At 44.3% G+C, this 14,253-nt stretch overlaps 1 protein-coding gene across 1 annotated transcript in view; it reads right to left on the minus strand.

Annotated features, from left to right (window-relative positions):
• Positions 1 to 14,253, minus strand: part of Hgsnat (Heparan-alpha-glucosaminide N-acetyltransferase) — a gene marked incomplete in the record, with an annotated part of 126,907 nt that overhangs the window by 105,136 nt on the left and 7,518 nt on the right. The window contains 2 exon segments of the mRNA XM_077650670.1: positions 7,245 to 7,348; positions 9,898 to 10,028. Coding sequence (XP_077506796.1) covers positions 7,245 to 7,348; positions 9,898 to 10,028 — 235 coding nt within the window.

The following is a 14,253-nucleotide window of genomic DNA, read 5'->3' on the forward strand; positions in this document are numbered from 1 at the left end:
GCCGAAGTGCTACCGTCTGCTTTAATTTCATAATGTTACTAGCGCTGCTTCACACACAGCGGTGACTTTTGGCATTCATGGAGGCCGCGCTCTAGCTCCTTTGGATTTTCCGTGTAGCAGCGCCGCTGCTCCTTTTCGGTTTTCCTCCCTTAGTGCAATAAGACAACTTTACGGCAAAGGCTGTGAAGAAGTCCCGTGTGACAGGGGTATAACACTCTCCCGTGCCACTGCAGATGATACGAAGGTGCGAATCGCGACTGCACCCTCGAGCACCGAGCGCGGCCCATACATCCCCGATGCCACGATCGCTAGTCATGTGGTACACACTGCCAGCAGTGAGCAGTGGTGCACTGCTCGCCAACTTCGCGACTGCCAGTCATGCTTTACATATAGGCAGTAGTCAGCGTGGCCTGCACACTGCTGAAGTAGCGATCGCCAGCCAGTCGCACTGTGCACAGTGTGAGAAGTGAGCTGTAGCCCCTTGGCCATAAAGAGATCGCGTTTTGTTCGTCTTGGATGATACGAAATTTCGGATATGAATTTTTTTCGCCGCCCCTTGATATCCGCATCATCGAGATTCTACTTCACTAGCATTTACTCATTCTTTACACTCAATTCTAAATTACTGCTCTCAGGCTGACTGCATCTTCTTTGATTCTGCCAAAACATTTGACAAAATTAACTATTTCTCACTAATAAAGCTTCAAAACAGAGGTGTGCAAATATTAAAAATTTTGACTATGAATTGAATATGTTTGTTATTTGGTTCACACCTGCTTCGAGAAACTGATATTTGAGAATTTCAGAATATTCAGCAGTAATCAAATACCGTACTGAGTTTCATTAATCCGGTCACAATAAAACCACAATACCTCGGCAAACTATCTGAAGATCGAGTTTAAAGTGTTAGGAAAACAATACAAAGGCATCCTCTTTGCTTTCTTTATCGCTTATCACATTCGGATGCTGCTAGGCTTGGACCTCATGCGAAATTCCGCAAGTGAGCTTTCCCACATACCATACGTGATGAGAGCAAGATAGCTGACCACCTGCTCTGAACAATCACAACGTGAAAGCGCGCAGTTATTTGTTTGATCTTTCCATAATGTGTCACATACTGAATGCCATGCCACTCGTCTTGTCGCCTTCACAACTCTTCTAGTACGAGGTCTGCCATCTCGTTTTGGTCAACTGTAGTCGAACTCCGACATAGCGAACCAGAACATTCCAAATTATTGACCATATCGAACACACAGATTATCCACTTGAAAATCCTGTGAAAAGTGTAAGAAAGCCGCACTGTATATTGAACTACAATTTCACCGGCCATCCAATATATCAAGCTCTGCGCCGTTTCCCTGCAAGTGACACTTCGAACGGCATTCTTCGATCCTTAGCGCTCGTGGAGACGCGTCGGCAGCACGGCCTTGGGTACCTGCTCACAGCGCTAGCGCTGTGAAACTCCGTGATGAGGTGAATGTGGAATATGCTTGAGGGTGGCCTTGGGTCTCTTGTACACATTTCCGCACCAAATTGATGTTATGCAGCGAAGCCAACCTAACTAATGACTAACAGCAGCCCTTGCATAGCATCCTTCGCTGCTGAAGGCATTGAGGAAATCAGCTGTATTTTAAATGTAATGAGCGGCTATTCTATTCACAGTGTACTGGTAACAGAATTAGGCATCTTATAATAGGCAGTGGATAGCTCCAAAGAACCATCCGCTGAGGCGTCAATACAAAACAAGTTAGACCTGGCAATGCCTTGCGAGAGGTGTGCCGCTAGGACGCCGGCAGGCAGCATGTGACTGTAAGAAGCATGTCACTAGTGCAAGTTCAATGTATTCTTGCATTTAGGTTGCAGATAAGCCTATCACTTGCCATTTTTATAAATCAAATTATCGACATATCGAACTATTTCATGACCCTCTTTGAGTTCGATATATGCGGGTTCAACTTGTGTTAACAGATCTCTTAGACCCGGCTGCCCTTGCTGCACCAGCTCAAGGAGTGCAGCATTGACACATTTGTTTTGCCAGTGCAGTGTGCACCCACTGCACTTATGTATTTGTTGAGCTAAAATGCCCCCCTAGTGCAGCATGAGTTCTCGAGCCTGTCTTGCCCTGTCCGAACGGAAGTGTAGCTGTAGTGCAAGCAATATGGTCAAGCCCACGTGTAGGTTGGAAGAAATGATGACAGTTGTTCCTTGCAAAGAGGAAGTGGGCAGGTGTTCATGGCATCAGAATAGTAAACCTAAGTGGTCAAGTCAAGCCCCATGAGCCGCATTTCAGCGCACATTTGTAAAACATTTGAGTGCAATACATGCAACCACTTTTGTTTTTCAGTAAAACAACTAATTCCTGGGGCCGGTTCATGGCAACTCTTCACTGCAATGTACTGTTTGAAAATTCAGTAGGGTAGTGAGCTGGGCATGCACGCACGCAGCATGCAGCTGGCTGTAATTTAGTGGCGACACCAAGGCTAGCAGATGGCCAGGCCCACACTCAACCTTTCGTTTCGGAAGCAGCCAGTGCTAAGCTGTACATGAACTGCCTGAACTGACACTGCGCGTCCACAGCACTGCTGCGGAACTTCATGAAACTAGTGCAGCAAGTGCAGCTAAATTGAAGAGGCCTTATAATATGCAGGAAAGCCAGCTTGCGGAATTTCGCATCGGCCCCTGAGGGGGTGCCAGGCCGAGATGTCAGTTGCAGCGCAAGCGACTGTAAAAATCCTGCATAGTAAACCACGCACCTCTGACGTGCACGTAATTGCAGGTGTGGCGACAGGGGGGGGGGCTCCCATTGCTAGGCCCAACAAATAGCCTGGTCGTGCAATTTTGGTTCATGTACTTCGCCGCCAGCCCATGGCACGGCAGTTATTGGCCATGCGTTTGCCAGCTGCTTGAACCCAGCTGCAAGCCGTTTGAGGACATCGCATTTTCACAGCAGTTGCTTTTTCCAGGTGTGTGTGGGGGGGCGGGGGGGGATAAGTCAGGTAATTTGGACGTTTCTTCCATTTCTTTGAAGTCTGAATTAATCAGGTTTTACTACCCCTTATTTCAATTTTAGTTGCATTAAGACGTTTTGGTCAGCTAGTTGGTTATGATGCATCATGAAGTAAACAGCATCTGAGCATTTGTTTTTTTTTCATCTGGTCTCGGCACCTGTGTTCCGGGATCTCTTTTACGTCATCTGTGTATTTATACAAGATGCCATGGAAATAGAACTTCAGTCGTTAGTCAGCGCTGAGTTAGTTCGGTTGTGTATCCTACTCCATGTACTAGTTCCTTTTCTGGCCCATTCTACTCTTAGTGTGCGTCTCAGTTCGTGCTGTTCACTTATGATGATTTTTAGTTGTCAGTCAAGTGTGAATTCATGGATTTCATTATTACTCATTTTTAAGACCTCCAGTTTCCCGTGATTTCTCGAAAAATCGCAGATTTACGCATTTTTCATGAAATTGTGTGCTAAGAGCCACATTTTTTTTTTTAGTAGAAATGACAGTGTCACGAAAAAAATGGCAGTTTTATCTTAATGCAGTGGGGAGCTTGAGAACTTCGGAAGAATTTTAAAAGAACCCTTATAACGCAATCTCAAACTGTTCAGGCCAACCACAGCGACCCCCCTCCCCAAAACACAGATAGCACGCTAAAGTACGGAAGCAGCAGATCCGCTGATGTTATTTAATAGGTGACACTTGAGACGCATGTGCCGCAATTGAGCAAAGCCAAGCCTTTGGTATTTTAATGCACACAGCCTCAGCAGCCACTGCCATCAGCCATCGCCATGCCGTCCCTGCTGGGTGTTTAAAGCTGCCCGGCCCTGTGCCCATTTGTCTTTCGTTGCTTTCCATACTCCATTCAACTCTTGCAGTGCTTTCTCTTTCTCAAAGACCTGCACTGCCTTCTTTCTATATTCATAACCCACTTTTCCTTGGCATTTGCTTCCCGCGCAATTTGCCCCCAAGGTCATTAGAAAACTAGCTTCACCTAGTGGCTCTTAATTCTGGTGGTGAAGGTCACTTTAGCCACCTTAAAAGCCTGGAAAAGCTCAAAAAAGAAGAAAAAGCCTTCACACTACAACAATACATTGACTCTGAGTATTCTGGTGTATTCTTAAGAATCAGTTGATGTCTCTGGAGGAACTTTGCAGATTCTTTGTTCTCAATTCGCACAATTTAAAATTTTCCGCCACAGTAAGTTAGGGGCCTTCATTCATTTTGCATGGCCACTTTACAGGCCGCATACCGTTAGGCTGTCTAATCAAGCAGTATACTATGTACATTTCTATGCATGTCAAGTTTTGAAGCATGGTCCTGGGTCGGTCTAGTTATGTTTATTTCGGTTGCAAGGACCATACACTATGTTGGAAAAAATAAGGACAACAAAATTTTCCAGTTTATCTCTTTCTGAATTTTTTTTTTATGCTGAACAGATGTTTGATATAAAAAGACATGTTTTCTACATATTCGAATTAAAAAATTTCAATACTCGCACACCCCCTACTTCAAAGTCTAAACGTACACTAAATGTTACTGACATGGACAGAGCATTTTCTTCACTGCAGTCAGTTTGTCTCTGAAAATAATGTCAACTCCCCACTAGTGGCAATGGGATTTGCTCTACCACAAGGCTCGGAGTTAGGTCTTCTTTATCAATTTGTACTAGTGACCTGTACAACTCTGCCGTCGCTTCTATTTACTTATTCATTGATGGCTATGATCACTAACACTGGTGTCTCACCACCAGTGTTAGTGCAGTTCAATACTGACAAACACATGTTTATGCATGTGTCACATACTAATTCTGTTTCAGCTAAATATGTTCTCAATAACACTATCTGAGATCTGTTGCAGCCTGTCAGCAGAATTAAGGTGTGGATATCTGACCTTACATGGAACTGTCACAAACTACATTACTAACAATTAACACAAGCCACACATTACACTATCTGTATTGAAATTTTTCTGAAGCACCTACTGCCGCCCGACTAACAACATACAAACCAGTAGTTCGACCTACATGAGAATATGCTCATCTATATGGGAACCTTAACTTTTGACACATCTTCTCTTGAACTAATTCAGAATAACTCTGCATGCTTCATCTTATCCAACTATGACTGCACAAGGAACTTCACATCTACAAAAGAAAAAAACATTTGTAGCTATTTCTTGAGCATCACCATCATCTACCATCATCCAAAGCTAAATCCTCAATTCATCCCTCGATGCTTGTCTCTCGGTGCATAAAGTTCATGCTGCCACTAGCAACAGCAACTATTCCTTTTATTTGTTCATCCACATCAGCTTACTGGAACCGTCTCCTACAAGACATCAGGTTAATAAATGACCCTCTCCTTTTCCACAAATCACTAAGGCACCTTTTATGTAATAGCCTTTTTTAGACTACCGTCATATTTACATTTGTACCTTGTGTTTTTCGTGCATTTTATGATGTATTTTTTATTTTTCCCTTCTCTTTCTAATGGCTATGCGATTTAAGGTAAATGAAACTCAGAGCCCTGAGTGAGAACTTTGCTGTCAGCAGCAAGAATACAATGGCAGAAAGAATAGAATAAGAATTTTCAACTTATTTGCAGAAGCAGCACCAGCTGAAAGCCAGTAAACAGTGTAAACAGTAATTGCTAAGTCAAGAAAAGGAAGCATAACACAACTGGCTCCACAAGGCATGCAGCAGAGGCACGCCAGCCAAATCACTAGAAAACAAGTGTTGTAGCCGCATTACCACTCTTAAGCACTAAAGTGTACCAAACAGATAAGCTTACAGCTCAGGCAACAGGTATAAACAAGCCACAGAGCAAGTAGCTACCATGTCTCTGCTCAGGAAAGAGAGCAAGACCACTAAACTTGTTTGAAAGGTACTGTGCAAAGTGTTGAGCTGCCAGTCAAAACAACAATTTGTTCTGCTCAATCTGCTAAAAACATTAAAATGGAAATGCTGCTTCCCACAAAGCGAGAACAAACAGGGCACAATGGCACAGTAACCAAGTTGCTTGGCATAAGTTCACAAGCACTAATCCCTTCAGTGGCAGCTATGTTTCAATAAGGGTAATGAATGTCATGTGCCTAGATTTCAATATACATACATGCTTTCTCTTCACATACAGCTTAAAGGGAAGGTGAAATGGTAATTGAAAATTCAAGGTTATCCAAGAATTCGCATCTGTGAAGCCTCTAGGTAAAGGATGCAAAGTAGTTTTGCACTAGCATTTAAATTGGTGATGTAATCACCAATTTGGTTTGGTTTATGGTTTATGGGGGTTTAACATCCCAAAGCGACTCAGGCTAAGAGGGACGCCGTAGTGAAGGGCTCCGGAAATTTCAGCCACCTGGAATTCTTTAACGTGCACTGACATCGCACAGGACACGGGCCTCTTGGATTTCGCCTCCATGGAAATTCGGCTGCTACGGCCGGGATCAAACCCGCGTCTTTCGGGCCCAATCCCGGCCGTGGCGGTCGAATTTCGATGGAGACGAAATTCTAGAGGCCCGTGTACTGTGCTATGTCAGTGCACATTAAAGAACCCCAGGTGGTCGAAATTTCCGGAGCCCTTCACTACGGCGTCCCTCATAGCCCGAATCGCTTTTGGGACGTTAAATACTAGTGGAAAACTACTTTGCATTCGATGTAATCACCGATCATAACGGGAACAATGTTCAGGCTTCTCCTCAATGCGTTGGAGGAAACTCGCGTGACGTCAGTGTTGCCAGAATTTCAGATGTCCGCTGCCTTCGTCCACATGCTGCCAGGCGTCTTTCGATGCCGCCAAACAATGCTTCGTGAGCTTCGCCTTTGACGGAATTCATTTTCTAATCTGAAACAACTGCTTCTTCGCCGGAAACAGCGCCGCAGTATGCGACGTCATCATTACAGCCTCTGCCTGTTGCTGTGTACTGCAGAGAAGCTAGAACGCCGACGCCGCTTTAGTCGATGATGACATCACCATTTCAAAGGCTAGCGCAAAAAGATTTCGCATACTTTACCTGCAAGTTTCACACATTCGGCTCGCTTAAAATCATCGAATTCTAAAACCTCTTCAGTTGCACTTTAAGTTAATCTCAAGCCGTCCAGAACCACCTCCACCACGACCTTGCCTCAATGCCTAAAACCTGTCCCAATATAACACAAACAGCAGTGCATGGCAGGCCACTGTCAGTACCTCAAACCTCGCACCACCATTTTGTCCAGAACCAGTCCGGTATTTACTAACAGACACTTACGGTAGTAAATGTTGACTGGCTCCTCAGCCACCTGCCAGCTGCAATGGCCCTCGTTGGAGACACTCAGCAGATAGGAACCGTGCTCACCAAGGTGTTTGTGATAACTGCAAAATCACAGAGCACATGTTAACCCCTCTATCAGCCAAGAAAGGCACTCAAGAACAACTACAAAGTTAAACTTGCATCCAGTGACTACCTATACGAACAACGACTCATTTGCTCTTAATATAAAAACATTGCGCTGATAGCATGACCTCAAAAAAAAAGAAACAGTGCAATATGCCACTGCGAAACATCTTCAGACTTTTTCATCCCAAGGAAAGCTTTGAGTGCATTACGTGCAAATGATTTCGTAAAAAAACAGGTTTTTCCTCCAGTACAGTATTTGATCTTCTGGAGTGCAAAACTTATCAATATGTTTATTTGGTGAGAAACCACCGAAAGAAATTCAAAGATATGCCCGGGGAAAAAGAATGATCGGGCCAGAAAGCTTTTGAAGTAAAGTGCCAAATATGGCAGGCACACATGGCACAGGACTCATGGTTGGTCCCGCTGAATTTGAACTAGGACAGCGGCCAAACCACCGTTGGTCGTATCGGTGTGGACCCTTGTGTCGGCAAGTTCATCAATGTGCGCCAGCACGGGGAGTGACTGCAGGTGGCGTTGAAGCTCCGAAACACCTTCTGTTGTGGTGGTTCCCACTTGAATGGTACATGCGCCTTTGCCAAATCACTAAGGGGTGAGGCAATTTTAGAGAAATTCTCCACGAAGTCGCGGTAATACGCGTATAGCTCGAGGAAGCGCTGAACTTCCTTCTGGTCACGCGGCAGTGAAAAATTGGATATGGCGGATGTTTTCTCGGGACCCGGAAGGACTCCTTCTTGGTTCACGACATGGTTTAAAAACTTTACCTCTTTGTATGCAAAATGGCAATTTTCGGCTTTTAGAGTAAGGCCTAATGACGTTATGGCCTGCAATACCTCCTCAAGGTGACGCAGGTGCTCCTCGAAAGACAGGGCAAAGACAATGACGTTGTCCAGGTAGACCAGACAAGTCTGCCACTTCAAATCCGCAAGAACTGTATCCATGAGTCTTTGGAAAGTCGCGGGTGCCGAACAAACAACAAATGGCATCACCTGAAACTCGTACAAACCATCTGGAGTGATGAATGCAGTCTTTTCGCGGTCCTTCTCGTCTACCTCAATTTGCTAATATCCATACTTCAGGTCCATGGAGGAGAAATATCTGGTGTTGTATAAGTGATCCAAGGCGTCGTCAATTCTGGGCAGCGGGTACACGTCCTTTTTAGTGATGTTTAACCGACGGCAGTCAACGCAGGCTTGTAAGGTGCCGTGCTTTATCACAAGCCCGACAGGTGCCGCCCACGGGCTCCTAGAAGGTCGAATAACATTGTTTGTGAGCATTTCTTTCACTTGTGTGCTGATAGCCTCATGTTCTTTAGTAGAGACTTGATAAGGTGACTGTTGGAGTGGATTGGCGTGTCTACCTTGGGTATTTGTCCGGGGCTTGAATTGCAGCTTGAAGGAGACATACGGTACATTAACGACGTACCCAACACCTGCAACAGATGTCACGGTGTTAAGCGGCTGAAAGTCATGTTGGCGTTAAACAGGCCGAGAGTCAGCAGTGGTGTAGACCTAGACGAGCGCTTCTACAACACTTCTTTCTTTTCTTGATTGGCGCCTTCATCTGCACGAGCGCTGGCATCAATATATCGTGTTTTTCTTTCATGATTTCAGTTTGTTTTTTTCTTCAGATGTGCCAAACACGCACATCGTGTACTAATATAGTAAATGCTAAAGGGCTATAAAGCGATACAGGATGGGATTGGATTCTGTCGGTCTCACAGATCAGAAGAACCAGAATCATGCCTGTGCATATTAGGGGGTAGCCTCAGCCACTTCGCATTCACCACGGCTCTTAATTACTGGCATAGTACTCTGGTGCAGCCTAGGTGCAATTTCACCAAAGAACAAATGTGTAGTAGCAAGTAGCAGGTTTAATGCAATGGTGTAGGTTTGCACAACTGGCACTACATTCCCACCACTGCATGTGCCACCTTTGTTGGCTTTTCAATTGCAATAAAAAGCATAAGTGTGAAAAGTGGAGCCAATATGAATAAGGAGAGCCTTACTGAAGCAATTTCAATTTTGCTCTTGACCTTCACAGGTATCAGGCATCAGAAAAAAAAACAGTCACAGGACTGTTATGAGTATGTACTGCATATGACCCAGTGTTAACAGGCTTGTGATGGTGAAGCAACGGAGATATAACTGATATAATGGAGTGGATGCTCAATCACTATGCCACCACTACGACACCATAAAAGTGGCCTAGTGTTAAAGCATCCACCTTGTATTTGGTAGGTGCCAGGAGATAGGCGAGGTGCTGGGGCCATAGATAAATTTTTACCAGTGGGTGCCCAGTAGTGCACCCACCAGAGAATGCTCCCTCAAGAGAGCCTCTGGGAGTCTTTCAGGACTGGAGGGCTCTCAAAAGGCAATGTAGACACCACCAATGCCACATTTTTCAGAAATGAACTAAGAACAGCTAACAATGTAAAATATTGCACTGTAATGAAATTTTGAAGAAACAATGAAGAACTTTGTTTTACTGATATCACAATACGCACGTGCAGTTGGCCAAGGGCTCCTCATTGTGATGCAACCGCAGCTGCAGCTCAGTCGGGTAGTTACTGCCCAGGATAACGCTGAAATTATGGCGGCTCCGATGGTGACCACGGGGAACTGGTTGGAGTGAACACTGCACACACCAAACACACAAATCTCCGCTCAAGCAAACATTTTTCACTCAAATTTCTGCCTGAATTACGTGCATTGTCCTCAGAGAACTGTAGTTTGGGCTAACTGGTTCATGATTCACAAAGAAAACGGCGCGAAATACGGGGACAAAAGAGAAACACTACAGGACCAGCGCCAACTTACAACTGAATTTTATTTCGCGTAAAACCTGCCTTTTTGTAAGCCAATACTCCGTAACATCCGTGCAATCACCCATTTGCAAAGTCACCGTTATCGTTATCGTGCTTCATGTATTAGATCTCTTTCAGTGTCTGTACTGTGTGTTGGCTTCGTGACTTTGCGAATGCACGATTGCATGGATGTTACGCGTGTTGGCTTACAAAAAGGCAGGTTTTAAGCGAAATAAAATTCAGTTGTAAGTTGGTGCTGGTCCTGTCATGTTTGTTTCTCTTTTGTCCCCGTATTTCGTGCCGTTTTCTTTGTGACTTGAAGTCTCGCAGGACCACTGCAGTTCATTCTAATTTATTTGCTAACACTCTTCTTTTAAAGTGGCAGCTGTTTGAGAGGTCATACTTTGGGTAACTGGCAGAGGATGCTGCCACCAAAAAAAAATTGGCATTCACTGGCCAGCCCATGGGAATGTCATCCGCAGGCACTATCAAGAACGTGCCGTCTGTTTTATGTGGTCCTGTAACAACCACATACGAAGGAGGAGGAGGGCAAAGCGAATTTTTCATAAAGAAAATAATGCCGCCCCATTAGTGCTACCCCTAATTCATACCCTAAAGCAAAGTGTTACTGTGGCTCATAACACTTACTTCAACTACATTAAAGAGACAGTTCATTGAATTTTATCAACCATAATTTTTTTGCAGCAACTGAAAGCTGTATGCCCAAATAGTCAACATAAATCTATCTGCGGGACTGGGAAACTTTGTACCATAATTTATAACGCAACTTCACAACATGGGAATGTTGCTTTCTGTTGGGTAGGTGGCATTTGCAAACCCTGGCATTACAAATGTGACTGTGACAGTGACAGTGACAGCTTACTTCCTGCATAATGAGGGGTGTGACATTAACTGATATGCATGGGTTTACTTAAAGCTAGAATTTGAAGCCCAGAAGTGGTTTAAAAAAAAACTTAATAAAATAAGGTATGGTATAATATGTGTGGTTTAACTTCCCGAAGCTGAACATGGGTTATGAGAGAGACTGGAGAGACCACCTGGGGCTCTTTAATGTATGCAGAGATTGCACAGCGTGTGGGCATCTTTGCATTTCACCTCCGTAGAAATGCAGCTGCTGCAGCCAGGATTCGATCCCACGTCCTCGGGCTCAGTAGCTGAACATCACAGCCACTGGGCCAATGTGGCAGTTAAATATCAATAAAACAAGACTGGTAATATCACAGACATCCACCACCGAGTTCTGCTGGTAGGAACACTGCTGTTAGCATGGCAGCAGTCTTTTCTCAAGACATTTTAAAAGACAACGAAAAAGCAGGGCTTAAACATGCAAGACATGCCAACTAGTAGCAATAGAAAAAAAATTAGGCACCTGAAGTTCCCTCCTACAAAAGCAATCCTCTGTATTGCGCCCAGTGAACAAAAAAACTTAACTTTAATCACAAAACGTAGTATAGATACTCAAGGCGAGTAGATATGCCTCCAGCAGAGTGACACACAGCATGTTGCCACTGCCGGGTTTGGCCCTACATTCTCTGTTGACTTAAGGTATAAATTACTGACAGAACCACCAGTAGTGCACTTGTTTGTACCACAATAAAAAGTAAAAGTATAAAACACATTTCTGACGCAAAGTGTTACTGTGGCTCATAACACTCACTTCGACTACGTTAAAGAGACAGTTCATCGAATTTTATCAACCATAATTTTTTTGCAGCAACTGAAAGCTGTCCAATAACACTTCACTATGATGATGAGCACTGGCCGTGGACAAACACAGATGCAATACCTAGATGCACTAGAGTCTGCCCACAAACGTGTTCTGTGAGTAGCCTTGACATAATGGTGCTGCATTTCTGGCTCTTGCCCCAAATGCATAATGCAGGATGACAAAATATGACACAAGTGTCTCAGGTCCATGGCCCTTGCATTTGGGAGGCACCCAATAACTAAGGCCCAGTCAATGCACAGCCCACTACCTACCCCTGCCTGATCACCATATTCAATCCGACTGCAGATGCCTCACAACCAGTGGCCTCCATGCTATGAAAAAGCATTTCCTCTTATGCACCAGCATCAGCCAGAATTCAGGTCAAATGTACAGAGGTGCATCACATATCCTCTTTCGGGCCAACCAAGTTACCCAGAAAGTGCATAACTGCGCAACCTACAGCAAGTGGCAAGTGTCAGAGGCAAATATTAAGGCGAAAGCCTTTAATGGCTCATGCTCGCATCCGTCCGCCTGTCCGTTACGTTCTTCAACTCGATAAGAAAAAAAATCTTTCTGCACAATGGGATTCGAATCACCATCCTTCCGTTCTGCAGCTGAGCTTGATAACAACTACACTACTTCCTGCCTACGCATATGTACTTTTCCTTGTCTAGGACGCTCGAGAGTGTTTGCAGAAAGGCGTCGAATCAGACGGATGCCTCCCAAACACCCTCCAGTGTCTCCAGGATTTAAGATTGACAAACAATTGTGTACTTAATTAACACCTTAACCACACATCAGTGACACAAGCAGCAACACCACGCTAAAGGCTTTCGCCTCACCGCACTTTAGGTCAACAATAATTCCCCCTGAATTTTTTACACTTTTTACTGTGTTGAATTCCAACTTTTGCTCGTGTAACATACCTACTAACATCAATGTGACAAATGCAGTCTTTTTTTTTCCCCCTACAGATGCATTCCACAAAACAAACATACAAAGAAGCCCCACAAAACAAAGTGCAAAAGAAAGCTTAGGCCTGTCACTAATGCCACACTGACACATTCAGAAGTACTACAACAAATAAACAAGGCTTGTTGTTGCAATTGCTGGTGCTCAGTTATGACAAAAATTTTCAATGGGGAAGTCAAAGCACCAAAAAACAATGGCATGATCTTCAAAAAAACCTATGCTGTTGTGCTATTGTGGAAAGAATTCTTTTTGATGACGATTATGGATTTTTATGGCGCAAGGGCATCTATGGCCAAAGAGTGCCATGACACAAGGTATTTTTGACTTCTTGAGGTGGGGTCAAAGACCCATTTCCCAAACATTTCACCCTAAATGAGCCGAGCACCAGACCAGGGGAAAGCTTGTACCCATTGTATCACCGGTGGGTACCCGGTGGCACTGGGGATCGAAATCCGCACCTCCCGCATGCAAGGCGGATGCTCAACCACTTGGCCACCGCTGTGGTTCAAGAATTCTTTTTCTTTCTTTTTGTTGCATGCCACAAATAATCTGCAACCTGGTGCCTAGCCAACCCTCGCTATTCAGGCTACTGATATCAGCCACTGTGACTGAAAAAAAAGTGCACAAAGCTAAAGCCACTGAAAACATGCTTGACTGTCAGCATTTTCGCACCCCTGGAACTTTCCAAGCCCTTAAGTGACAAACCACTTCAAGAAAGTATGTCTTTAGATGCTTCTTTAGACGTACTACAGCTCCTAAAACAGAAAATTCCCCATTATACAACTTGCAAAATTGGCACTCAGGAACTTCCTCAACAAGGTGGCCAACTTTAAAAATGAATTATATTCCTTTTTTTTTTAATTCAAAAAGTGATCCCAGAAAGGCCCTAGTGCAAAATCAACCTTGACATGTCTTCAGTCTAGCCAAGTGAGATAAACAGCCATTAATCTTCAACATATCAGACAATACTCTTACACTTGCATGATGAATTGCTGACCCTCTTTCCTGCAACTCAGCATTGCTATCCTTCCAGGAATAAGCATAGATAAGACTTATCTAAAGGAGAACAAAGACCACTACCACTGTTGATAAGAGTCACAAATGGTCTTTCATGATGACTAAGACCCTTGACTGCCGAGTAGCAATTTCTTCTACAATACCACAAAACACCACAAGCCACCCAATTTCCACATTCGATGTATAATGGCCCTTCAGTTCTGACCCATTTCTTGCTGGTGAACTCTCAACGCCTTATCCATGTCATGCGGCCGTGACCGCATAGCCTGTGCAGCAATATATGAACAAGGCACCTGGGTTTCACAATTCACTGGTGCGAGCAGATGAATGGAGAAAGT

Source organism: Amblyomma americanum, chromosome 1 (assembly GCF_052857255.1).
Source record: "Amblyomma americanum isolate KBUSLIRL-KWMA chromosome 1, ASM5285725v1, whole genome shotgun sequence".
Lineage (NCBI taxonomy): Eukaryota > Metazoa > Arthropoda > Arachnida > Ixodida > Ixodidae > Amblyomma > Amblyomma americanum.